The 27605-nt window shown below is 44.7% G+C and overlaps 1 protein-coding gene across 9 annotated transcripts in view; it reads right to left on the bottom strand.

Annotated features, from left to right (window-relative positions):
• DENND1A (DENN domain containing 1A) overlaps positions 1 to 27605 on the bottom strand; it is a 279415-nt gene that overhangs the window by 78535 nt on the left and 173275 nt on the right. For all 9 annotated transcript variants that reach the window (XM_079961977.1, XM_079961981.1, XM_079961979.1 and 6 more), the window contains 3 exons: positions 22638 to 22683; positions 11898 to 11999; positions 2376 to 2501 (listed from right to left, as the gene is read on the bottom strand). In XM_079961977.1, the coding sequence (XP_079818103.1) occupies positions 2376 to 2501; positions 11898 to 11999; positions 22638 to 22683 (274 nt within the window). The remainder of the gene's footprint in view (positions 1 to 2375; positions 2502 to 11897; positions 12000 to 22637; positions 22684 to 27605) is intronic.

Here is a 27605-nt window from a genome sequence, read left to right as displayed (position 1 = left end):
CCTGATCCCAAAACACACAGACTTGCTCATTTTCCCTTTAAATGAAAAGGTTATGCTTTGGCTCTGAACACCAGGAAGAGCCACTTCTACTGTATAGAGAACTGGATGCAGTGCTGCGGCCTCTGGCCACTAGGTGTCACTCTAGGAAAGAGCACCACACATTCCTGGCGGAGGAGACACTTGGGGGCTGCCCAAGTGTCTCCTTCCACCACCAGCAATAAGGCTATAAATATTTTAATCGCCCCACTATTAAGTAATTAAAATGGCTATTTATGAGGAAGAATGCTTGAAATCACTTTTTAACCTTTAACATTTCACAGTTTAGAAAGCAAAATGCGCACAGTTGTATTTACGGAGTGGCACTCGCCCGACTTGCCTTCAACCGCGAGGGGCAAAAAATGATTCCTGTCTTATTTTAGGAAAGCTCAGTTCAGACTGCTGGCTTCCCTGACCTAGAGCGAGAGAGAGAGAGAGAGAGAGAGAGAGAGGCGGCCTGCCTTTCCCAAACTGCCACTAAACCCGATTTAAGTTATCATGCAAACTGAGGGCACGATTCACCAGGGAGTTCTCCTGCACAAGCCCCTTTGGGCCCAAGTCCCTCTATCCAAACAGGACACATCTTGCCATGAGCATCTCAGCAAAGTCAACAAGAAGCCTGGGTCCCCATCCCCTACTCCAAGCAAGACCAGAGTGCCCTCCTTTCATTGTGCAGGACATCACAGATTCGGGGATAAGGATTTGAAACAGAGGTTCTGCCATTTCTCTTGCCACAAGCCACTCTGCCCAGGAGCAAATTTTGAGAAGGTGAAGGGTCACAGAGAGCCTGTTCCAAGCCTTCATCTGGAGCAGCCTGCCTCCTGAGCACTGCCTAGTGAGGAGTCCTCCAGGAAGCGGCTATCTTTATTTAACATAAATCTATCTGGCTGGCTAATCCCCACTTACCCCAAACAGTATGGGCACCCACCCTCCGCAAGTTGCCAGGCAACCAGCAGGAGGAGCATCATCAGGGAACACAAATGAACTGCCTCCAGGAAGGAAAGAGGTTGGTTGCTGCTTGCCATGGATGAGGGAGGTTTAAGAGTTCAGCAGCCTCCGTGTGCCTTGAGCTCCTATTTACATGGCTGGGAATTAAAGCTACAGCTGGGACTTGAGAAGCATAATGCTTACACCTGACATTTTAATGAGCCATATAGAAACACGCACACACACACACACGAATACATCTGCTCTTATATTCAGTGTCAGAGGTACACTCCACGCTATGCAGGAGGAAAATAAACTTAGAACGTCCTGCTGATTCAACAGCATTTTATTCGAGCAATTAAGAGAAAGGGCGAGAGCGACACGTGCTCCCAGGAGGAGTTAAGATAAACCATTTCCTCTTTTTTTGTTGTTTCAGAAGCACAAATAATTTGTTACGCGCTAATGGAGAATCACAGGTGGACCCCAGGCTCTTATTCCGTTCTCTCAAATACTGGATGGGTGATGAGCACTCCGGGATCCATGCAAGCTTGTTTGTGTTGCATGCATTCTGCATGGGTCTCTGATCAATTCCATGAAACCCCATGTGGCTGAAAATGCCTCCTCCCACCACCCTTGCCAAGAGCCCCCCCCCCCCCCCGCGCAAAACCCCTCTGTTCTGGAGTCCCTCTGTGGCTGCTTGTTTGTTTGCACTAAGTGCAGTCTGGGGATATTTGCCCTTTGCTCCCCCAGCAGCTATTTTGGAGATTGCTGTTTACTCACTGGATTCTCCCTCTGACACTCTCTAATACTTACACCCCAACCTTCCGTCCTGCTTGCCGCACCTTCAAGAAGACGCAAAAGCTTTGCCACAGTGGCACTGAGTGACCAAACACCAGCTCTACAGCACCACACAACCAGAAATCAGGCATGCACTAGCTATGTTCACTTCTCTATAATATTTTTTTTTAAAAAAAAAACCCTTATTTTAATGATGAAGATTTTATGTGAGTTTGCTTCAATTTGTGGATTTCAGCCATGCTTAATCTATAATTGTATCTGCTTGCATTTTTTAACAGGACGTGTATTATACATGTTCTAAATAAAATAATAATAGCAAGAAATAAATATTTGTTCACCCTAGCCTTCCTTATTAATATTACTCCAGCACATAAACCTGCCTTCAGTGGATGTTGCGCTGAATTCCTTTGCTTGTATATTGTTATTATTATCTGATGATGTGTTTTACTGTTTTTGCATGCTGCTTCAGATATATTTCTCTGGCAAAATGCGGTGTACATATATTTTTGTGTGTTGGTGTGTGAGAGAGTTTTAACCAAACAAAAATAAATAACCCAAACCAATGCAACTTGTGGAGAATAGAGCTCTGTGTTAAAGAGCGGCAGACAACTTACGGGCTCGATCTTCAGTGCATTTCTGTAGCTCCCAAAGAAAGCAGCCTGGGCCTTCAGGAACGCCCTGGCCACACCATCGCCTGTGGTCATGGAGACTTTCTTCAACCTGCTCTTCAGTGCAGAGACCTGGAAGCACATGGCCCACAAGGAGGGTTTATTTTCAAGAAACACAAGCCGGGAGACTGCACACACTAGCAAGGCGGCAAAGGGACACTGCTGGTGGGGGTGGCCATGGTCAGAGAGAGGAAGGGAACTGCGCTCCTAGAAATATGCTTCACATTCATTAGCTTTTATCTCAATATTGAAGGAAAGATAATGGCTTCTATCACATAATATTAATGGCAACAATAATTATTATTTATAAATAGCAAAGTTCTCATTGCTGGCTCTGCTCCACTCTTGATTAAAAGGGACAGGAGATCAGGACTGGAGAAGAATCATGGCTGTAAGCGCAGGAGAGACTAGGCTGGGCCAGGGAAGAGACACAAACCCTCCCTGGCTATTAAGATCACCACCGAGGACTCTGCTTCACAAACCTTTGACCACTGTGAGTCAGGACCAGGTCCTTTACTGCCGCAGCCCTAAGGCTTTGGAATGAAGCCCTCAAAAGGAATCACAGAGTCCATCCATTTGAGGAAAGGAGAAGTGTAGGATGACTCTCATGGGAGAGCATGTGGCATCCATCTTAAATGTACCAGTAACTAAGTCCTACTGAAGTCAGTGGGATTTACCTCTGAGTAAACACTTTTAGAACTGCACTATTAGCCAGTTAACGAAAGCTGTCACCAATGGAGCAAAATGGAACAAATTTGCTCTTTTGGGAATGCATAGTGGGAATTTTTAAAAACTCATCATAGTTGACTTTATGTTGTGTGTTTAAAGTTTTTAAATAGCTGTAAATCACCTCTGGCTTGGATAGAGGTGATGAAACAAGATTTTAAATGAATGAATGAAGCGCTTTACAATTCCTAAGTTACTGATCGTCACAACACCCTGCAAAGTATTTTTAGCAGAGGCAAGAGAGTTTTGCCCATTGCAAACATTGAGGGAGAGGGGAAAATTCCTGGTTGCTATGAATGAATTATAAAGGAAAGCCTTTCTTTAAAAGGCAGGGGGTATTATCCTGCTCCACCATGAAATATAAAGTGCAATGCTCATTGACAACGACAACATCTTCATCCTTGGAAGCAGCTCTTTACTTCCTCACTTCTCAAAGACTCTCGCTACCTGTGCATCAGATTATTCCTCACTTAACCTTCACTGCCCTTTCTCTTTCATCCTGGAGGTGTTTAATTGCCTCCAATTCACAGAGCTGCACTTCAGGTGAACACAGACCTAACGGTCTCATTACCATTTACACAAAGAAGTACTCCATGATGGTAACTGAGCAATATCAACTTGCACACCTTCCTACACTGACAAATTCTCAAAATTAACACAAGCGTTCAAGGTTACCTGAATCATGTGCCTTTGGTGTTCCAGGCACAAACCAGAGGTTCCTGTTCATTCATTATCGTGCTCTGTGCTCCAGCTAAAATAGTCGGGCTAGATGATTTAAATATCTTTTTTGGCATTTAGATATCTACATAGTGTAGCTGAGAGAAAGCAGTTATCTTCTTTCTAATGTAATCAAGGAGAGCTGGCAAATGTATTTTGTATATTAATGCACACTTTTGTAATTGCCTCACTGAGCCCCAGCTTCTCATAGAGCGCCCCCCCCCAGTAAATGGCCACTGCCTTTATATTGTTTCCTTAAAAAACCCCCAGCAACACTGTGCCTTTGAACCGCTGAACAAGTCACCTGGCAAAATCCTCTCCTGATCCAACTGGAGCAGAGGGCTCTCACAAAGCTTTGAAGCGCAGCAGGAACCAGCATTCTGCCTGACCAGGGAGGAGGACTTCAGTTGATCTCATGAAGGTGCACCTGACCACAAGGCAACACCCTAGAGAGTAGCAGGGGCTTATCTTGATTAGCCCTGGGGCATGTCAGGGGTGGCTACAATGAAGATGTGCACCGTTTAAGTTAGTAGAAAGGGGCTGGGGAGGGGAGAAAGACAAAGAAGTAGAAAGGACTTCTTTCTCTCACATATACTTGCCTGAATTGGACCTGAGTGCCAGGCCATGACCTAAGTGTCCCCTTCTCCCCCGGAGGTCCGAGGGTGACAGCACAATAATAAGGCCTTTTCTGTGGTGGCTCCCCATTTGTGGAATGCTCTCCCCAAAGAGGCTCGCCTGGCACCAACATTACATGGCTTTAGATTCCTCTTACTGTAGCCTTTGCCCATTAAACCATCTATGGCCTTTTAAAATGTGTGGGTACTGTTATGGTTTTTTTCTGTGATTTTTAAAATTGTCTTTTATTTTTATGCAATGTAAAATATGTTTTTAACGTCGTACATCACCCTGGGATCTTCACATAAAGGGCAGTATATAAATTGTAGTAGTAGTAGTAATAATAATAATAATGATGATGATGAGATGCAGAGGGATTAGCCTGGCTGGCATCCTCTGTGTTGCACTGCCTAAACTGAGGGAGTGTAGCAGATCAGGGATCTTCAAAGCAGGGGGTGGCAGGAGAAAGGCCCACTGATGTCATGTTGGCTGAGGCAAGGAGGATTCTGAACAGAAGCCTGCAACTGTGTTGTGGCTTGAACTGCCGACAACTTCCTGTTCTGACCAGCAGCTCCAGTGGCAGAGGGAGTGGGGAAACCAGTGCCTGACCAGCACAGCACCTGGCAAGGACTACTGAAGCATTTAGCAAATGTCCAGACAGACTGTCTATGCACCTTGCAGAGAGATGATTCCTGGGAGCGGGGGAAGACTACCAGCAAGTTCCACAGGGGACTCATTTCTTTCTGATGATACTCACAAGTATACATCTCTTAGCATCTAAGACAGATACTCCAGAAACAGGTGCTGAAACTCTTTTGCTTCAGAGCTCTAGTCTTCTGCATGTTTTAAGACAGTAGCTAAACAGAGAGGACTTTAATACGCAGATCTAAATCAGGGATTCCTGTCTCAGTGGAAAGCAACTGCAAAAAATGTCATATTTGATGCAACTTTTGGTTGTGTGAGGACCACCACACTGGACATTTTTGGGAGGTACCAAGATTACTCCAGAAGCATAAAGCAAAGCAGAATGGCCACTTCTTTCTCACTGATTTGTTTAGCAAAAGGGCAGCTCTGCATTACTTTTTGTACAACTATGGAGGAAGAAAGCAGTAAATAAGGCATTTACTAACAAAAAAAAGTGTGTTTCCCTTATTCCTTGCTACACCCCCCCCCCAAGAATTGCTTTTTCCTTTTTGTAAACTAAAAAAAAGGCAAAAAGCACTAAAGTGTGCATTCCATGAGATGTTAAAGAGATAGGCTCTGAAAAAGCTCAATATGGAGGCCAATTGGCCGAAATATTGGGAAATACTGGAACAAGAAGGAGACAGATTAAAGCTGCAGAGTTTTGAAAAACTAAAAAACAAAGTACGGGATTGGCTTCATTACTATCAAATAATGGAGGTGTATAATTTGGATAAGAAAATTGGTTTTCATGTGGAGAAATCAAAATTGGAAACAGAATTGTTAGACCCTAAAACTAAGAACTTGTCAAGAATGTATAACTTGCTGTTGAAATGGAACACTCAGGATGAAATGGTGAAATCTGCTATGATGAAATGGGCACAAGATGTTGGACATAACATTATGATAGCTGACTGGGAACAGTTATGGACCACAGGTATCAAGTTTACGGCATGTAATGCCTTAAGAGAGAATATAATGAAAATGATATACAGGTGGTACATAACACCAGTCAAGCTTGCAAAAATTTATCATTTGCCCGATAATAAATGTTGGAAATGTAAAGAGACTGAAGGTACATTCTTTCACCTTTGGTGGACGTGCCCAAGGATTAAGACCTTCTGGGAGATGATCTATAATGAAATGAAAAGGGTATTTAAATATACCTTTCAGGAGAAAGCAGAGGCCTTTCTCCTGGGCATGGTCGGCCAATTGGTGCCAAAGAAGGACAGAACTTTTTTTTATGTATGCAACAATAGCAGCAAGAATACTCATCGCAAAGTATTGGAAGACACAAGATTTACCCACCCGGGAAGAATGGCAGATGAAAGTGATGGACTATATGGAACTGGCAGAAATGACTGGCAGAATCCGAGACCAAGGTGAAGAGTTGGTGGAAGAAGATTGGAAAAAATTTAAAGTTTATTTACAGAAATATTGTAAAATTAAGGAATGTTAGAAGGATGTTGGAATGAAGTAATGTGGTTTTAGCAGAAATGATATAAAGGATTAGGTAAAAATTGATTTTTTAATTGGTGAAAGACGAGAATGTAAAATTACAGCATATTAAGATAAATTATCAGGATAAAAACAAAGCTGGAAAGGATTTGCTGAAATATCTAATTGAACTAGAATACAAAAAAGGGAGGTGTGAGGAGGTCAAGGAAATAAGCAAAGGAAAGAAAGTTATGTAAAGGTTTGAGCTGTTGTTGTTTTTCTAATTGTCTGTATTTTCTCTGTATATTTTTATTTGTTGTTTCTAATTTTCTCTTTGTAATTTTTAAAACTCGAATAAATATTATTTTTAAAAAAAAGAGATGTTAAAGAGATAGAAGGAACAGTTTTGGGTAAAGCACAAGCCCCACACTGTCCACGCAGAGGCCTTAAAAGCCAATGTCTTCCACTCTGTAACGTGAAACATAACCCCCCAAATCAGCACAGGTCTCAACAACCTAAACACACTTTGCTAGTCCTTGTCCATGCCAGCAAATGGCATGTTGGGGAGGTACCTCAGGTCAAAGTTCATTTCCAGCCCTAAGCCCCGGAAGCTCCAGGTCTGGGGCTTCGGAATGTGGGGACCAACTTTCTCTGCAGGGACTTCGCTCTTGGCAGATGACAGATGTGTGGTGACCATCAGCTGTCCTTGCTCTGCATTGAGTAAAAGGGCACACTGCAAAGGCCCAGGGGCCCTCTCTCCTTCACTTTTACCTTACACGTTCCAGAGCTGAAATCAGCTGATTGATTTATTTCATATACAAATTCATAGACTGCCTTTTATTAGGGCCCGGTCCTCATAAGGTGGCTTACAGAATAAAAATAAAACAAACTGGATTACGAATGAGAAAAGAAGCTTCTGGGGTTCAGCTCCTGGCAGAAATCAAGCCCTCTCTGCTTGGAGTCCCAAGTCAAAGAAGAGGGCAGCTGCCAAAAGTGTCCTCCCCCGCCCCACTGCCCCCCTTTCTGGGGAAATGCTGCCCACAAGCTGAGACAGGCACCCAATGCTCAGCTGCTCTGCTTAAGCAAAAGGAAGCATATTTTCCAACTCGGACGGTAGCCGCTACACACAGAGGCTGCTTCTTACCAAGGCAGGCACAGAAACACGCAGCCAATCCTGGAAGTGTTTTTAGAGAAGATTTTTATACTCTTGGCAGCTCAGGATTAAAGGTCAGGCTTAAGCTATCACCATGTTTCAAAATGCAATCTGTGCAGTGCAGCATAATGAAATGGTTCAGTAGAGGTGCGAGTGGAAATTCTTTTAATTAGATCCAAGGCTTTTAGTTGTCAACATGAATAAAGCAAGAAAAACACATTCCTTTGCAAAACACAATATCAGAAAGGGGAAAAAATAAATAAATGCAAGTTACTTTTTTAAAAAAATCAAGAAAACAGAAGCTTTGCACTCATGTGACCCACTCAGCAAGTTTAAATGCCCACAACGTGAAAAAGCAAATATTCATGTGTGTGTGTGTGTGTGTGTGTGTGTGTGAGAGAGAGAGAGAGAGAGAGAGAGAGAGAGAGAGAGAGATTTCCTCCTCCTAAGGCCATACTAATAAATAAGAAGACGGGATACTTCACTGACAGAATAAAATAATCACAAGCCAATTAGCCTGTTCACAAGAGCTGATCTCTGAGTAACATTCTGAGGCGCTGAAACATTGTTGATTAAAGGGTCTGGTGCTTTTTGTGGTGTGTTTCCTCCAAGAAATCCCCAACTTTGTTCATCTCTCATCTGAAACTCGCTTTCCAAAAAAGAGAGCGCATCTCTTATGTTCTCAAAATAGCATGCCACTTCTAGATGAAACCTGTGAGGTATGTGTGTCCAAGTAAGGAACCTGAATTCCTCTTAGTCACTGATGCAAAGTTTTATAAGGGCATGAAAAAAGTCACCCAGTGGTACAATTTTCACCACCAAAGCCCCTGCCCTAAGCAGATTGCTGGCCGCCAACTAGGGGCTGGGCCTTTCAAGGAACGCACCCTAATAATAGGCTTCTTCCCATGCAGACACTCACCTGCTGCCTACTTTATTTGCTGTTAGATGCTATGTGAACCCTGTTCTGTTCTGCTGAATTCTTAAAAAGAAACATTTTAATATTACCTTTGCTGTTCATTGCTGAATTTCTGATGATAGTTTTGTTTTTTTTAAAGCTGCTTTTTAATTGATGCATGTGGTTTAACTGTTTTGACTTCAGTTAACTGTTTTTGAAATGCATTATGGAAAGGTGGGACGTAAATGTTTAAAATCAATTAAGTTGGTAGCTTAAAGAAAGATTAATGGCACCCAAAGGTGCTCTTCACACAACGAATTGAAAGTATAAATAGGGACAAATGGCTGCATTCTGCACCTCTCTGCATAGCGACAGGTAGCCTGTCCTGTTCTTAACCAAAAGTAGTAATTAAAAAAATTAAAAATTACAAAAATCTTTTGAACCTGGGGCAGAGTGATGCATTCTCAGGAGGCAGGTATGCTCCTGCCTGTAGGTGAATACAAGATTCAGAGGTGCAAAGCACACAGGCTCTGCACCCGAAGATTCCAGAAGAAGGTATGAGGAGGGGGGTGTGTGTGTGTGTGATGCAGACTCCAACCCCAGGCAGCAGATAATCCTCAGGGGCCAGGCAGCAGCTCAGGCCAGGTGAGGCAAGGCAGGAACTGGGACAGCTCCCAGTGCAAACCCCAGGAATAATGGAAGTTCCTTTGACAAAGCTCAGGCCCCAACGGAGCACGTGAAATGGAGCCATTTTTCTGAATAACCAAAGGCTCACACTCACACATGCAAGTTCAGCAAGAATTTAAGCACTGCTGGGTGACTGCCAACTGCATCCCTGGTCAGGTGCTGGGCAACTGGAGAGGTCATGAAACTGGGTTTTCATTCCTCACTGGAAGAGTGTTTTCCCTTTGAGACTGGGTTGCTGTCATGACACAGGGTGCCTGGTGTTTCCGTAAGCTGATGGCATTTTTAGTCCTGGGAAATATTTGCATCTATGTTGCACATGGGTGATTCCATATACATGGCCTTCAACACATCTCAATGGCTTTCCTGAGGCACGAGCCCAGGGGATGCAAGTTGATACAGACCCCATTGCTCCCCCCAGGGGAAAAAGAAGTGTGTGAAAGTTCGGATTTATACATACCCCAGCAGCCAGGAACCATGTGATCCAGGCTGAGTTCCAAACACATGAAGCATGAAAACACTTGACAGAAATCCAATTACAAGCAGAAGCAAGATATCTGCTCTCTAGTGGTCAAAGCCAGAATGGAGAACAGTCTCAAGGCGGAGGAGAAAGCTTCCCTATCTGGGTACCTAATGTAACAACAGTGGGCATGTCAGAAGACACTAATTACTCAAAGCAAGAGGATGCTAGTTAAAGCTTTGTTACAGATGCTATTAAAACCCTACTGAATTTGGGGTGGGGTGGGGGAAACCCCAGGCTGTGTACACATATGTTTCCAGCTGGTTAAATGGAAATTGCTGCCAGCACTTCCTCTGCGATGCCCCAAACATCCTTCCAAAACAAGCACCACAAGAATAACAAAAGATGACAATCACGATGGTGATGATGATGCTGATAATAAAAAAGCATAGCCTTCAAGCAGACCCACAGAAACCCAAATCAGTAAGCTTTAACTAGTGAAATGCAGCTCTCTTGTGTTATAAAAGGAAATAAATGAACGGAAGGAACTCTCTTAAAATTTATGACATTCCAAAGCTCTCAATTTGGGGTTTATTTGGCAAAGTCTCTTATGATGTTCTGCTGCCTTCTCGCAACGGCTCCTTTCATGAGGTCCCATAAAATCAAATATTTCTCTTGATTGTTGACAAATCATATCCCTTGGTGCAAGGGCCTGGATCCAGCCCCTACTCCAAGAAGGGGGACATCAGCTGGCACCTTCACTGCACAGAAGGAAACCAGGGAGGAGCTCATTGTGCTTAGAAGAAAACAGGGAGTTGTGACCTCTTGACCACCAGTTGCAGCTTCCTCCCAAGGCACTGCGACCAACTCGTTATGGCGCAACAGCAAGAGCCCCGAGCTGGAGGTGAGGGAGATGCAGGTTCAAGTCCCTGCTCAGTCAAGAAGGTCACTGGGTGGCCTTGAGGCATGTCACCATCTCCCATACTAACTTATTCCACAGAGTGGTTGTGAGGATAAAAATGAAAATTAAGTATTGCAAAGAGGGTAAAGTAAGGTAAGCAGCAATTAGAACCAGCGAAGCACAGCAGTTAAAGACTTATGGAAGAAGACCCCAGTTCAAAGCTCAGTCCAGCTGGAAATGAAGCAGCTTTAGGAAAGACTCAGGTACTCGCCTAATGGGAAATCCAGAATAATTGCCTACTTCACAAGGATTGCGCTCATATTAGGAAAAGGTGCTGTGTTTATTGTCAGCAGTGTCAAAGCTCACAGCCAGGTTTCCACTCTGGAAGAGGGCTTAGAATTGGATGGCTCCCTATCTCTATAGCAGTGTTTCCCAACCTTGGGCCTCCAGCTGTTTTTGGACTACAACTCCCATCATCCCTAGCTAGCAAGACCAGTGGTCAGGGATGATGGGAATTGTAGTTCAAAAACAGCTGGAGGCCCAAGGTTGGGAAACACTGCTCTATAGGATGGGTAGGCAACCTTCCCATCATCCCTGACCACTGGACATGACGCTTTGGGCTAACAGTAGTGGGAGTCCAAAAACATCTGGAGGTTTCCCAGTGCTGGTCTGCTGTGGAAGCCTGTGGTGGAATCAGGAGGGTGGTTATTATTGAGACTTCAAGATGATCTGGATGTCTTTCACCATGGAACGGGGAGAAGCAGTGGCATCAGCCATGTTACTGGTTGGGGAAATTGGCAGCCAGCCCCACGAGGGGCAGAGCAACAGCCAAAGCAATGGAACACACAAATAAGGAAGGTGCCGCAGACTGGCTGGACACTCGAGTAGTGGTGGCTGGATAATGCGGAGTGGGCACTTGGAGAAGGGGGGTGGGGGTGGAGACTGACTTGAAAGAAGAGATCAGTGATTTGGGGGAGCCTGTAACAACCAGGAGCCGAGAGCCAGAGGCAGGAGAAGCTGCAGGATTGGAGGGTGAAGAACAGAGTTCAGGAGGAGGGAGAGAGAGGTCTGGCTGGTGGAGAGTCAAGGGCTGCCCCCCCCTTCTCCCCCACCTCCCCTGCTCCACTGAGGATTGAAGATGGAGGAGCAGAAGCAGACTACACAAAGGCATTGTCCTCACCCATGACCACTGCACTCACCACATCATTTGGCAGGCTCTGAAGATCATCAAAAGGAGTTTCGAGTGTGTTAGTGTCAACGTTGAGGACGACCACATCTTCCAGGGCCATGTTTCGGACTTTCTGAAAATGAAGAAGTTAAGATAAAAGGACAATGTCATTACTTAAGCCTAACACCTATTGACCCCTACATAACATCTGCTTAGTTCTTGCCAGATCCCTGTTCTCTCCCTGCTATATCAAACTTCCACATCATGTTTTCTGAAGCTCAAACACACATGTTGTCAGCCACCCTAAATCAACGGAATCTTGGCTTAATGTTCATCTGGTTATCTCTTAGAACGAGGAACCAGCCCAGCCTCCTCCTCTCTTCTCTGTTCCAACGGTCTTAAGATGCAGAGGTGGCAACCCAAGGCAATGGGTCACCTCTCCCCTTTTATCTTAGACATGACCAGTCTGCAGAAGAGCTCAGGCACTCAAGCTGCGGTGGAAGCCTTGGGGCAGGTTGCAGGCTATCCCAAGAGCCACGTTGCCTCTCCTTGCTGCATTACAGGTTGAAGGTTACTCAAGAGTTTTCTCTAATTCACAACAGAATTAAGATATTCAGAAGTCAAACGCTCTTCAGCCCTTCCTAAGACCAGTGCTGCGTTTGTACAAAAATGAACATGGGTACACTGTTGAAAACAATGGGCACCTTTGTGAAAGTTTCTCTTTAGAAAATCAGACAGACAGACAGACAGACAGCCGTCGGTCTGGTTTTCCTCAGTTTGGCAAACACAATCTTTTTAATATGACCCACAGTGCCCAATATTTAGATGTTGGGAATTTTCAGCCAATAATTTGCAGCAGAGTCACAGGTTTGAGATTCAAAGAGGATTGTTGCCTTATGAAATAATGGAAAAGGGCCTTCCACCACCACCACTTCCTCCCCCAGCTTCAAAGAACCAAAAGGTCATCTGCTTAACACATATCAGATAGACTCAAATCCAGCTCAGGAGACTTGCTTCTTTGGGGAGCCAGGAAGCAGCACAGCAACTGACTGGCACCTTCCTGGCTTGGGAAATTAAGCAACAACTACAAAAATAATCGGTTACAGCCAAATGATTCTTCATAGGCCTAACAAAAAAAAAGTCTTCAGGTAAAGACTTAACTAAAGCCAGAAGTTTGGTCAAAGGGGTCGGGCAAGAGGCCTCCTCCTACACTTTGACAGCAGAAACAGATTTGGATCTCGCCAAAGGCAGTAAGGGGGCAGCCACAGAATTTCAGCTGCAGCATGAAGTAATGCCAGGACTCCACAGTGGCTGAAACAGCCTTCCATTTGCACACAGCATGACATTCAGATTTAGGACCAGCCCAAGGCATTTTAGTGCCTGAAGGGAAAAACCCAAAATGGTACGTGCACATACATGAATGAACTGCCCTGCGGGTACAGGGTGGTATACAAATCTAATTACTACTACCACTAATGATGATAATAATAATAATAATAATAATAATAATAATAATAATAATAAATGCACACGTGTGCCTGCACTTACTATGGAGCATTTACCGTGAAGCTCTTCAGTCAAGCCTCATTAAAATGAATGGGCAGGACTGTTCTTGTTATAGCTTAGTCAGTCAGTTCCCCAAAGTCTGCCAGAATAAAAGTGGAAGGACAAGGAGAAGGAAATCTGTCTGGCCACATTAGGAAGGTGGGTTTCCAAATCCTGGGAGCAGCCACCTGTGTCCCCACCAAGTGTGCCTATGAGGAGGGGGGGACTGAGAGAAGGGCCTCCCAAGAAGTTTTCAGTGCCCATGAAGGTTCATATGGGAGAATACGTTCCTTCAGATAGCCTGGCCTAAGCCGCAGAGGGCTTTGTAGGTTATAACCAGCACTTCAGCTTGTGCCTGCAAACAAACCAGTGATAACTGGAGATGCTGTAACATGGGACTTGTGTGCTAGCACAGGACTAGCACAGTCAAACTTCCTGGTGGGTCATGGGCCAGACCCATCTGCCTTCTGCACTGTCGCTTTTCACGCAACACAAAATCCCACTCCCACCCACTGGTTGCCCACGCTCAGATCCCTTTTCTGCTCTTCCCCTGTCACCTATAAAAATGTGGCTTACTACTGAGTTTACAAACTTAAGCAGTATCTCCTGAAGGGGAAGAAATAGGGAAAAACAAAGGCAGATATAAAAATTAGAAATGGCACCTGGACTTGTGAAAACCTCTTAACTTCCCAAGCAAACTGCAGCAGCGGGTCTGAAATGCTGTGCCTGTGAACTATCAGCAGGTGCTGTGTGTTGCTGTGTTCATGAGCCGCAGCTCCACACAGCCCTTGATTTCGCAGGCAAGTTTTTGTGAGATTTCACAAATGTAATGGTTTTGCAAAAACTCAAAGGAATGGCTTCATGTTGCGGAGTGCTAGGAATTAACAGATCACATCATGGAGCACTGAGAATGGCATTGTTCTTGCTTCCTTTCTACAGCTAAGAATTCCATGCAACATCACAAGCAAGCATGACTGTCAAGGTATAGGATTTACGCTATCCTGGTGTGTATGATGCTAGCAGCCCCAAAATGGGCTCCACTTATATCTGCCTCAGTGCTTGGTCATCTTCAGGTTTGCTATTTGAAAATCTCAGGGCTTCCATTCCTATTTAGCATCAATTGTTGTTAAAACAAATAAAGAAGAATAACAACAGATATGGTTCTTTCTAACAGCAACTGGTAACTCCTGGCAATGAAACTGGTGGCTATATTGACCTATACTGCCACTGTGGTAAGATGGACATTCTTCTACAGTTAACTGGAGAATTAAGTATGGCTATGATGATGATGATGATGATGATGATGAATGTAGCAGTCTGAACTGCAGCCAAGACCCAAGGAATGGCTCTATTTCAGCTGGACTGTGCCTTCTGTAGTTGACAAACACAGTGGTTTTTCTAATTCAGAAACACACCAGAGTTAGGAACGCTCTGCCAGTACTGCCTCCACTAGGGATAGGGAGCCCTCCAGATGTGGTGCAAGGCAACTCCCATCATCCTAACCACTGGTCGTGCCTGCCAGGGCTGATGCAAGTTGCAGTCCAATATCACCTGGAGGGGCTGGGAGTTGCCTATCCCTGGTCCATAATGATTACCAATGGATTCCCGAGTTTTAGGCAGCAGCCCTTCCCAGCCAGACTTGATAACACCAGGAATCAAACCTGATTTATTTATTTTTGCTGAATTACAGTTGTTTGAGAATCAAAACAGCAAAAAGTAATAATTAACAAAGACTGCCTTTAATTCTCAGCTCCACTGATGAAAACTTGCCCTCATCAACAAAAACTGCCATCTACAGAGTGCTCAACACGAGTCTGAGCTGATAAATCTATCAACGAAAGCTCAAAGTCTCCTTTGACGAGAGAAAGCAAAGAGAACATTATTAATAAATGGAAGAGATGAGCCTAGTTTAGGATTACCCAGGGACAGTCCCTGGATTTGAGAATAAGTCCCTGGAGAAATTCCATCCCCAGAATGTCCCCGGATTTCATCTAAGGTCTCCGGGAAATGCAGCAGTGGCAGTCTCTCAGCAGCCCAGAGCAGTTAGCTCTGGCTGGCTTCAGGAGCTGCTCGGAAGTCCTCAAATGATGGTGGTGTAGGGGCTTCCGGGCTACCTCCACCTTCCCTGAGCCCAGCAACTAAGCTGTGAAGGGAGGCTGCACGCTGCCTATCAGAGCTTGCATGCAAGCAGGAGGGGGCAGGGATCTCTCAGTTAGGCAACGGGAAGCCTCCCTTCCCAGGTGAGGGATCCCTGCCCCCCCTGCTTGCACGCAAGTAGGAATAGGATTGGGGCTGCTCCAATCGGAAGGGAGGCATTGCGCTGCCCAAGCCTCACCACTGCCACTCTCAGCCCTCCTTCTCCGCCTTCCATGCCTGACGCACCGCGCACCGCTTCCCCACCACCACCACTGAAGAACCAACAACTCAGGGGCTGCCCAGGCTCATGGAGAAAGGAGGTAGAAGCCTTGGAGGAAGGGGAAACGTGGCGGTTGAGGTCAAGGTGGCAGCCGCCCCTCTGCCACAGTCATTGCTGCAGCATCAACGTCCTGAACGTGTAGTATTTAATTAATTAATTAATTAAATCAATTAAAGTGTCCCTGGATTCATTGGAAAAAAATCTGGTAACCTTGGCTTAGTTGTGCCAGGTTCACCAGCAAGTGAGTGCATGATCAAGTTTGGGGGAAAAAGATTAGTGTTCATGTTCACAACCACCACCAGGAAGAAGAGTGCACTAGCCTCCGTGTGAAGTGCACGGTTTTGGGCTTATTGAAGGTGTGCCTCTGATGCCCGCAAATCATTGCAGCACGGCAGACAACAATCAATCTGGAGCTGGTGGGGTGAACAGCGGATATCACATTTTATTATTCCATGGGCTGACAGAGCACTAAAGAGGCCTTAATGAAAAATGGCCCTCAGATTTGCAATCTGAAATAGCCACTCCACAGACAGATATGGTTAAGCTCCAAGTGCTCTTTGACCTCTGAACCCTTTGATCCATGCCCAGCAGGTGGCCTCTGACCCCCTCCTGTGCCTCTTCCCCCTCTTCCGCCAGTCAGCTAACCTTGATGTACAGACACCCGCCTGATCCTACACAGGTGATGCCCGAAATACTTATCGCTGACAGCTGCTGCTCACTAACAGAGCAACAAACCTCTCTCAGGCCCCAGACAAAAGTGGAAAAGGTATTGGTCGGGTGTGTGCCTGCTGCTGTTCAGGGCTGCTTCCACTGCTGAACCATCAGGCAATGTCAAGACACAGAAATTCTCCTAAAAGGGAGTTTCAGCTCCCATCCACTGTGGTTTTTTTTTTAAGACCACAATAAATTCAGCTGGGCTGCCACTGGCACATTTGTGATGAGGATATCTGAAGCTATATAGCACACAGGTCAGGTTATATGCAGCTGTCTTAAACAGGGCCAGAACCTTGGTCCACAAAGTCCTGCGCCCTTTCCTCTTTTGGCAGAAGGTCTCCAAGAAAAGATGTTCTCAGTTAAAGCCTCTTAGAGAGCAGATGCTGGGGCCTTCTGTGCACAAAGAATGTTATGGCCACTTTCTGCAGATGATGACACTCTCTGAAGTCCATTTCTAGCATAAATGCAACTGTCAAGATGCTGCTTTGTAACCCAAAAATAGGTGGAGTCCATTCCTATCTTTCAAGTCCAGTCAACAGCATCCTCTGGAAGGAGAACATTTCTGTGGCTTGCCCTTCAATAGCTTCCTTGCCAAAAAGTCTGAGCCTAAGTCTGGGCTGGTGGTAGATATAAACACTCACACATGACAAATGACATGTCATATGACATGCATGCAGAACCATGTGTGCTTAATTCTGTCCATTTTAAAAAGCATATGCTGTTAGGTCGGCCTCTCCATCTGGCCCAGGGAAAATCTGAAAGGCACCTGAAAAACAGTTCTGTATCTCAAACTCAACAGGTGTGGTCTTGAGAGACCATGTGGATTCTGGTCCAAGCTCCTTCAAGGAATGGCAAGATAAATATTTGATTGAAAATGGCTGCTGAACATAAAGAACATTAAAAAGGTTCAGTTTTGGCCAGGAAAACTTACAGACAGGTAATTCTGTGTGAGATGATCCGATTCTGTTATCTACCAGCTATTTATCAGTGCTAAACACTTATTATTTCCTAATATGAATTCAATTAGTGCAGTAAAGGGGTGTTCCATTATTCATGCAACAGAATCCAACCTTGCTTATAAGCAGCAGCTTATAAGCTTCCCTTCTCCTTTGAAGTTGCTTTACGGATGGCTAAATGGGAGTCATATAGAATGACTGACTAGGTGATGATAGAAACCTTGGAAAATACGGAGTTGTGCAAAGCTCCACATATTCCACTCTGGGGGAAGTGGGTTTGTAAATCAAAAACAGGCTCTTGGACTAAAAACAGAGATTACTTTATCTCACCAGAGAGCCTTCCAGTCACAGCAAATTAGATGTAACAACCTATGGATGTGTTTTGATATTTTAACCCTCAAATATACTCTTGTCTACTTGCATTAGCAGGTTAACTGCTACTTCTACAGTGGTCCCAAACGATTCTGAGCACTAAACTGAAGTCTACCTATATTTCCAACACAGATGGATATATAGATAGTGGCAGACAGCAAAGGGTCTAGATAAAAGTGAGCCAAGGAACTCTCTCCATGCTCCTTTTAGGAGGAAATGGGGGAGGACTGGAGTAAGAGTTCTCAGATTCTGAGCAGTATTACCAATAAACAACAGAAAGCAGAATACAGTAAGCAAAACAACAAAACTACGAGTTACATAGAACACCAAACTTTTAAGTTCAGGAAAAACAGAACTGGGGATATGAGAATAGTTTATAAAATTGTCAACCATGCAGAGTGAAGAGAGAGGAACTGTTCCACTCTGTGAAAGTAAAAGGACTTTTTTGAAACAAGTTGTGGAAATGCAGAAGATTGAGGTGCTTCACGCAAATCACTGACCTAAATGGCCACGGGATTTGCCATGGCCACTGAGCCCAGGAACGTGCTTGATGCCAAGTCAAACTATTTGTTCATCTGGCCAACTACTGTCAGGCAGAAGCTGGCAGAAGCTCTCCAGGATCTCAGGTAGTGAGGTGTCTTATCTGCCACTTGCCACCTGATCCTTTTGATTTGGAGATGCTGGGGATCCAAGCTGGGATCGTCTCCACACAGAGCATGTGCTCTTCTCTGAACTATGGCCTGTTCCTAAGCAATGCCACAACATTATTAGATGAAGACAAAGAGAATACATTCCCACCATGGCAACTAGGCATGCAGCATCCTTGTTTAGAACTGCCCCCCTCTTCCCCCCTCTCTAATTACCAGAGGGTGGGGTGGGGTGGATCTCTTCATATTGTCTTGCTGGGGAGCTTCTAAGGGGAAATCTGATTGGCTGTTGTTGGTAGCCAATCAGAGAGAACAAGATGGATCTTGGTCACCCCATGGGGCGTTTTTATTTATTTAGCTTTAGGGCTCATGTGAAACACCACCATGCTCATGTTCTTTTCATGAAATAACAGCCCTGAAACACGTTGGACGCCACTTGATGAACTTTTGTAAAGCAAAACAAAGGGAAGCTTGGAAACTATGGACCCGTTAATGCTAAGCCAAACCCTGGTTTAGTGTGAATGTATGGGCTCATGGTCCTCTCCCGGTCCTCCTGCTGCTGTGCCACAGTGACTTAAGCCATGCTTTAGCTTAGTGTGTTGTTCGGGACTTCCGGTCGGCGCCAGCGATTAATGGCGGACTTTTCCCGGAGCTCCGGGAGAAGCCTGCTCCGCGGGTTCGGGTCCTGCCGCTACGGCGAAGCGGGGACCCTTAAAAATTACAGGTGCAGAAGCCTGTAAACAAGGAGGCTCGGCGGGTACCATTACGACCCCTCCGAACTGCGAAAGAGCCTTTTTAAAGGCTCAACCTCAGTTCAGATGCCCTCAGTGGCACAACAGCAGGACCAGAGAAAGAGCAAAGAAGCAACAATTTCCTCTCTGGGAGACCATGCATTTGCTTTAAACCATGGCTTGGTTTACTGTGTAAAATTCGTCTATGAATGCCTCTTCAAACTCAGCAAAGAGAGGGCAAGAGAACCACTAGGGATAGCCTGCATCTAAAGCAGCAAACTTTGGAGAAGGTTAAGCAGACACGTTGCTTTGAAGTCCACCACTAGGACAGCGAGAGATTTTTACCTCACTTAAGGGCAGGAATGCCTAGTGATCAGCACACACACCGAACATGGGAGACTGAAGCTGCTGCTCTCTAGATTTACCACAGCAACACATTCATTTAGCACAGTGTGCTCAAGTCCTACACACAGCTAGGTACTCTGATCTAAAACATGGAGGTGGGTGAGGGGACTACATGCTATTTACAAGTATCTGTAAAGACTCACAAATGTGGCTTGGGAAAGGTGATTTCCATCACTGAAAATGGGGAAGGAAAGAATCGCAAATAAATACTGTGAATTGCAAGAACAGTTGGGGAGGGGGAGGGTTGCATGTTATGGAGCCTGCATGACATTCCTTACTTTTAAGTCATCCCCGTGGGACAGAGAAAGAGCATTCAAGCAACACTCTACACCATTAAAGTCAGGGCCAGAACATGATTCCATTGGTGCCCTGTTTCCCAACTCATTGCCTTCTCATTATGTTTTCTGAATCCCAAGCAATCCTAAAATTATTTGTGGATTCAAGGATAGTTTTAAAGCAGGAATTAAAAACTATTATTTCAGAAGGCATTCCTTAGTTGATATTGTTCTGGATTTTCTCTTCTTTACTTTTCTGTTTTTACTACTGTTAGTTTGTGTTTTGAAGGTAATTCATCTTTTTATGTTAAGATACTGTAACCTGTCTTGAGCTGACATTTTGCCGAGCAAGGAAGGATGCAAATTTTAATATAAACAAACAAACAAACAAACAAACAGGAGGTAGGCCTCAGGTCTAGCCTATGCAAAGAACAGAAGAAGGGGGAGATGAGATGAGAGTTGTGTGCTACTTTGGCAGCACAAGTTCCTTGCTGCAGTTCTGAATTTAGGTTTTGCAATTCCCTATCTGTATAGCCCAGACAACACCAAAATAGTATTACTGCAATGTCTGAAAGATGATTTATTCCAAATAACCGTGCTGATATTTCTTCCTGTCAATCAATTGCACTGTATCCAAATATTATGGTTATTCCTGTTCAGCTCCATCAGTATTTTGAGCACCTGGAACGGAGAGATCTAAGGGTCGCCATTACACAAGCTCAGTGAAATGAACTGCCCCAGATGGATCACAATCCATGTATTAACGTTGCTCAGAATATTAGGGAGTCTTTGTACTAGTGCTAGAGTATCTGTCACATTTCTTAGTACACCTTTTAGGTGTACATGGAGCTAAAAGGTAAACATATTTTACCATCATTGTCAGAATTCAGAACAAAATATAGTCACAGTGCACTTACTGTCCACTAAGAGCAGGTATGTCATGTAAAGGAACAGCAAAATTAATTGGTATTATTATTATTATTATTATTTACTTATACCCCGCCCATCTGGCTGGGTTTACCTAGCCACTCTGGGGGGCTTCCAACAGGAGATTAAAAATATACTAAAACATCAGTCATTAAGAAACTTCCCTAAACAGGTCTACCTTCAGATGTCTTCTAAACATCAGACAGTTATTTATTCCTTTGACATCTTATGGGAGGGCGTTCCATCATTTTTTATTGTAATAACTTGGAAAAACATTTTAAATTTAATGGCTCTAAGTAAGGATGTTCTTGTGAATTTTCTTCCTGCTGTGGAAAGTGTAAACCAGACCAATACATTAAGTTTATTTGTTTATTTCCATAACTATGAATCTTTCACTGACTGTTTTCGGTTCTCTGACTAATGTTCAGTAAGAAACTAAATGTCTCATAGACTTTTTGCTGAAATTCTATGGTAGTTGGTAAATAAAAATAGGAAAACAATCTGTTTGTAGGTAGAGGGGCAACATTTTTTAAAGTTATCGTTTATATAGTGCCACACATGTGCATGGCATTTTTCAAATTATAAAATGACAGATTTCCACCCTGAGGGGCTTTTGGCCTAGAATGAGATAGGGAACAGGACCTTGCCAGTGGCCCAGATCCTTGTCTCCCCCACAAACATGGTCCAACTGATAGGTGGGTGGAACCACCCATCTGTCAATCACCTGACATCCTAAGGAGTTCCAAACTGGTCACTGTAACCATGACTTATAGAGCAACCTCTAAACACCTGCTTTCAGCGCCAACCAGCTGATTGGCACTTGAAGTGTGCCATCACAGAGACTCATTTAAACCGCCAATCAGCTGATAGTTGGTTTCATGGAGCCTCTTTACAGGTTATGCGGATGGAAAAATAGCCTTAAAAGCAAACCATTTTCCCTTCTGTGGTGAAAGCATTTGTATTCAAACAGCTTTAAATACAAACTGCTTTTTCTGTGTAAAAATGGAGCATTTCTTCCTTTTCACAGGCAGCAGCTTGTATTCAAAGTGCTGGAGGAGGGCACAAACAGCTTCCCCCAGGCCCCCTGGCTGCAAACAGGCAAATTCGGAATTTGATTGTTGGGATTTCAGCTGCACAGAGCTCTTTTCAAGCCCCAACAGTCAGCTGATCCTCGAAGCTTGCAGAAAGCCCTGTGCTGCATTTTGTCTCAAACCCCCTGGAAATCAGCTAATACAGTGGTACCTCGGTTTACGAACGTAATCCATTCTGGAAGTCTGTTCTTAGACTAAAACCATTCTTAAACTGAGGCGCACTTTCCCTAATGAGGCCTCCACCGCCAGTGCCCGTTCCATCGTTCGGCTTCTGTTCTTAGATCAAGGTAAAGTTCGCAAACCAGGACACTACATCTGGTTTTGCGGAGTACTTAAACTGACTAGTTCGTAAACAGGGCTGTTCTTAGGTACCACTGTAGTTGGGGTTTCAAGGTGCCTTGCAAATGGCTTTGCTGATAACATCTAGCAACTGATTGGCAGTCCTGCCAAACTCTTTATGGCCCAGCTGCAACTTCACCTGCGCCCCCACCTGATGGGGCAAGTGACTGTAGCTTGACAATTATGGTCAGGCAGGCCTAATTAGTGCCATGGGATGGAGTTTCCCCACCCCTGACTAACGAGCAGGATAAAAGTACTTTAAATAAAACAATGAAGAAAATAAAACCATGCAAGTCAAGACAGAAGTCATAAGAACCCATTGCAGGAAATGAAGCGTGAACAGATGAACTTACTTCCACCAGGCTCAGGTGTATTCCTATGAGGTAGGGCATTGGAGCTCTGAAACAAAATAGAAACAACTGGTTTAGTCTGAGAGAGAAAAGTTAGGAAGCCAGTTAGGATTATTGTCACATGGAATCTAACTGGAAATGGTGATGTTCATGCACACAAGTTTGTCACTGTCCACATGATGTCATTATCAAAATACAAGACTGTACTCTCTCTCTCCCCACCCCTCTCTCCCGTCTTCTCCCACACACACACATTCACATTTCAATTGTAGAAAATTCAGTAAGTAAAAATAACCCCGAAATACATCCAGTCACTGCTGGTGTGGAAGAACATCAATGCATTGGGGGTTGGGGGAGGTTCAGTATGTCATGTGTATGCTGACATTTCAGTTGGCGGCCTCTGTCGCTGCACCCCTATGTTCCTCACCTGAGCACAACCCTCTTTTGCCTGGCATGTGTAAACTCTTAGGTGCCAGCTGCACATATGGAAACATCAGATGTGAATTACCTCTTTGCAATATATCGCCTCTATCTGGAAGCACCCTAGATAATGGAAGCAGCTCTGTTCAGAATAGCTCAGCATCATACTAATTCCTGTGTCACCTGAAGCCCAGAGCTTAGGAGAGGCACCAGCAATTGCATAAAAAAGGAATATGGCCCCACAGCCCTTAGAGGCCCCAGGAACTAAAGAACAGATGTAAATAAGTTACAGGAAGTGACATCAGCAAGAATATCAACCAAAGCTCTCTTAGAAATCAGATGCTCACACGTGAAAACTCAAAGTACTATTCCAGGCCTAGCATCATATAAACACACAAAGCTGCCTTATGCCAAGGTCTGATCCCTTGACAGCAGAATTGTCTGCTTTGATGGCTTTGGCAGACTTTCCCCAGCTAATTCCTCCCTCAAAATACAGAGGAAGCCATGGGCTGACATATTAAACATTCAACTAAAACACAATAACGTAATACTAAACACTTAAGTAACAAGACATGGTGCTACAAGATAAATGTGATTCAGATAAAATCCAAGTGCAGACTTTTATCCCGTTCCCTGACCCTCCACTTTTTTTACATTCCTCAAGCCCTTACACAAGTAGCACAATTTTACATTTCTCTCCCCTGTGCCAGGAGATGCGACTAGTGCTCCAAAGGACGCCATGAAGACAAGACCTTGAGAGCAGAGCCCAGGCAGGAGGATCCCTGGTGCAAGTCTTGTGGAAATGGAAAGTCCCCGTCTCAGCTTCCCATTCAGGGCCTTTGCATACAATGTTTGTGTTGCAGTAAAAGGGAACAGCCCAGCTAAACAGTCCAGCTAAAGAGCTACACAAATGCAAGAACGAGAGCATCCTCCCAGCAGAGCGAAGGTAGGGTTGCTCCTTCAGAAAGAGGCCATGTAGGGAGGGTTGGCAACCAACAGGTTAGTGGACTTGCTTGGCATTATGCAATAGAATCTTAGCCTAGTCATCTCTCAGCCTAAAATTTTTTAAGTTGTTAGCAGAGTTTTTTAAAGCCCTGTAGGAAGGAAGCTGTTGTCTCTGAGTTTTTAATCCCCAAATTCACCCACAATGCCCCAAAGTGCATGTTGGGTCATTAAGTGTTCAGGTTAAGGAAAATGAACAGGCAGGCAGCCACCCACCACCTGGAACTGGGCGGAATCTCACACCCTAGGATATTTTTGCTTGACATTGTCTAATGTTTAAGAATCATAACTAGATAGTGCCTTTGAAATGTACTGTGTTCCAGGGCTAAAGCTACACCAGGTCAACCTAAACTCAAAGCAGTACACTATTTGTGTAGCCACATAAAACTCCTGTCTTCCCTGGGCCAGTGGCTGGCTAGGCTGCCAGCTCTGTTCCAGAAGTAGACATGGAGCCGAAATGTGTTCCTAATTAAGTAGATTCAGTAACAGGACAGCTTCAATGTCAAGAATACAAAATCTAAACCTCGGCAGGAAGTCTTAAGGCTGCAAATGTCTCATCTCGTGAACCTCGGAAAGGATAATGAAAAAGAGCAGGAAGAGTTCACAATTCCATAAAAAGTGGGGCCTCCGCCATGGCGTCCAGGAGAACAGCCTGTCAGAAGGGGGGGGGGGGAGTCGGATCTGTAAAACTTAATTAACTGCTTTGTACTGATCTGTCAGTTGTCCTCAATTAATCAAGGAATGCAACAGGGAGCACAAAATATTTAATACAAGTGTCAAAATCAAAAACATCTAAGATATTGCAAAGCACAAAGGGGCTGAGAAAGACAAGTGGAGAACGTAAGTGCAAAGAGAAGCTTGTCTCCACCTGCATAGAATGAGGCTCTCAAAGTCTGGTCTGCCTGTCACAATCATGTCCTGTCCACACACTGATGACTGCAGATGATGTGTGGGCATCAATCGGCCACCAAAAGTCAAAAGCAGCACAAAGTGGGCTCTTTTATCACGTCATGCACAATGGTTTCTGGCGGAGGCTATTCAGAAACCCAAAGAGGTAAGTAATCAAATAATGAGAAATGAAGTAGTATGTGAGCAAACCAACCCCTGCACCTTGGTTAAGTTTTGGGAATAAGCAGACATCCTTCAGAATGCTCTACATATGAGAGTGACCAAGGCTAAGGCCACAGTCTACAAAAAGAAGAAAAAGACAACGCCCAACAATGCATAAGGAGTGCTGCACTCTTTCCTCTCCAGCCCTCTTGACTGGACAAGAGGAAGTGCTTCTCATGCAACACATACTTAACCTATGAACATTTTCATTGGCAAAGGAAGTTTTGGCGGCAGCAGGTCTATGTGGCTTTAAAACAGGGCAATGCGAAGACACAGGAGGTTAACTCGACGGGAACCCAGCAGCCCCAAAAGACAGGGGTGCAATCTCTTCAATTCATCTGTTTTTTGATAAATGGATGGCGGGGGCCAACATGAGGGATGATGTTGCTATGACCACCTGCAACAAGTCCCAGAGATTTGGATGTGTAGGCGAGGCCCACACTCACCAGCCTCACTGAAGAGGCTCCTCATGAGGCCGGAGGAACATCGCCCGGCTGTGAGTGTGAAGGCCACTCCCTGCAAGGCCCTTTCCACCTGGCCAGACTCACCAGCCCTACTGAAGAGGCTCCTCATGAGGCCGGAGGAACATCGCCCGGCTGTGGGGCATGGAGGCCGCTCCCTGCAAGGCCCCTTCCACCTGGCCTAGGGGGCAGGGCCCACACTCACCAGCCCCACTGAAGAGGCTCCTCATGAGGCCGGAGGAACATCGCCCGGCTGTGGGGCATGGAGGCCGCTCCCTGCAAGGCCCCTTCCACCTGGCCTAGGGGGTGAGGCCCACACTCACCAGCCCCACTGAAGAGGCTCCTGGGAGACCAGAGGGGCATCACTATGCCTGACAACAAATCCCAATTATTGGATTCTTTTGCGCTCTTTTTGTGCCTGGCAAACAGCCGTGTTATGCTTATGATAATATTTTATTCTCTTGTTAATTCTGCTGTTTTAAATGTGGATTTTATATTTGACTTCACTTAGCAATGTTTTCTTTTGAAATGTTTTAAGATTTTTTTTGGTTAATTTTATATTAGGTATGTATTCTGTAGTTTACCTCCTTTGTAATGTTTTATTTTGAAATCTTTAAGATAATACTTTAATTACGTTGCTTTGACTGTATACGCTATATTTGACTTTCTTCAGATTGTTTTATTTATGTTTTATTGATTTAATATGCTGTAAACCGCTTTGAGATTTTTCTTAAAAATATAAAGCGGTATAGAAATTAAATAAATAAACAGGGTGCACTGAGTCTATGAAGGCCTTTTGCAATTTCTGCGCTTTGAGGCTCAGCTGTTGGGAAGCAACAACAGGATCAGGCAACAGTCTGCAAGCCCTACTTGGGCACTTCCATAAGGCTCAGAAACAGGATACTGGGACTTGAGTCTGAGAAGGCAAATCTCTTACTATCTTGCTTACTATATGGCCCAACAGTCCAAAGCAAGAGTGGCTAACATCTTCTTGAAGGTGTTGGTAGACTGAAACTCCCACTGTCCCTACCCATACTAGCTGTGGGTGAACAGAACTGTAGTCCCTCCAACTTACAGAGGCCACAGCATAGCCATCTATGATCTAATGGCACTTATTTTATGGGGCAAAGAGATGGGGGGGGGGGAGGAAACCCACACAATGTGATTGTTGCAGCATCCAAACTTGAAGCTTGGTGTGGCGTTAGAACCTCAGCCAAGAGTCGCACAAGGCTGGCACTGGGCATCCACGCCTCCTACCACTCACCAGCTCCAGAGCTCCTCAGAGGTGATGAGCACAAATTAAAAACAAGGCTGTTTGTCAGCAGCCAAAACCTACTCCAGCCGAGTGGGGCAAAACACTATTTCTGCAATATACATAGTTATATAAGCAAAAACACAGCTTGGGCCTTTGGAAATGAAGAAATGCCATGCATCCTGCTAACTCCCAACGAGAATGCTGTAACGGGAGAATGCTGATTAAATGCTGAAGAACCCAAGGAGTCAGTAAGCATGAATATGGATATTGTGGACTTAATGGCAACATATTGCCCCATTCATTGCAGCGGCATTTTTACAATTAGTTTAATTCATTTCCTCTGGCTAACTAGAGGCTGCGTTAACTACTCACCCTAGAGGTGGGCAGCTACTAATTGGAAAAACTGGCAGGTGAAATTAAGGGAGATTTTAAGCCCAAATGCTACCAAGGAAAATATTGCTGTTTGGGACAAAAAGTATTTTTAAAAACTGACGCGAAGGGGAATCTGCAGCCACTCAGGGAAAGAAAAGACCAGCTCCAGTCATTAAAAAGGAGGAGTGTCACCAAAACCTGCCAGGTGCGGTTTCCACTACGCACTTCTTCATCTCCTGAACAGTTCTGCAAATTGACACATAACTGCTGGCATGTATGATCCACGAAAGACACACAGATGCTCTAGGTAAAATAATGGAAACCGCCCCCCCCCCCCCAAGCTCTCCTGTA

Source organism: Podarcis cretensis (genome assembly GCF_951804945.1).
Source record: "Podarcis cretensis genome assembly, chromosome: Z".
In the NCBI taxonomy this organism is placed as follows: domain Eukaryota; kingdom Metazoa; phylum Chordata; class Lepidosauria; order Squamata; family Lacertidae; genus Podarcis; species Podarcis cretensis.
Note: the sequence above shows the minus strand (reverse complement) of the source record. Positions and strands in the feature narration are given on the sequence as shown.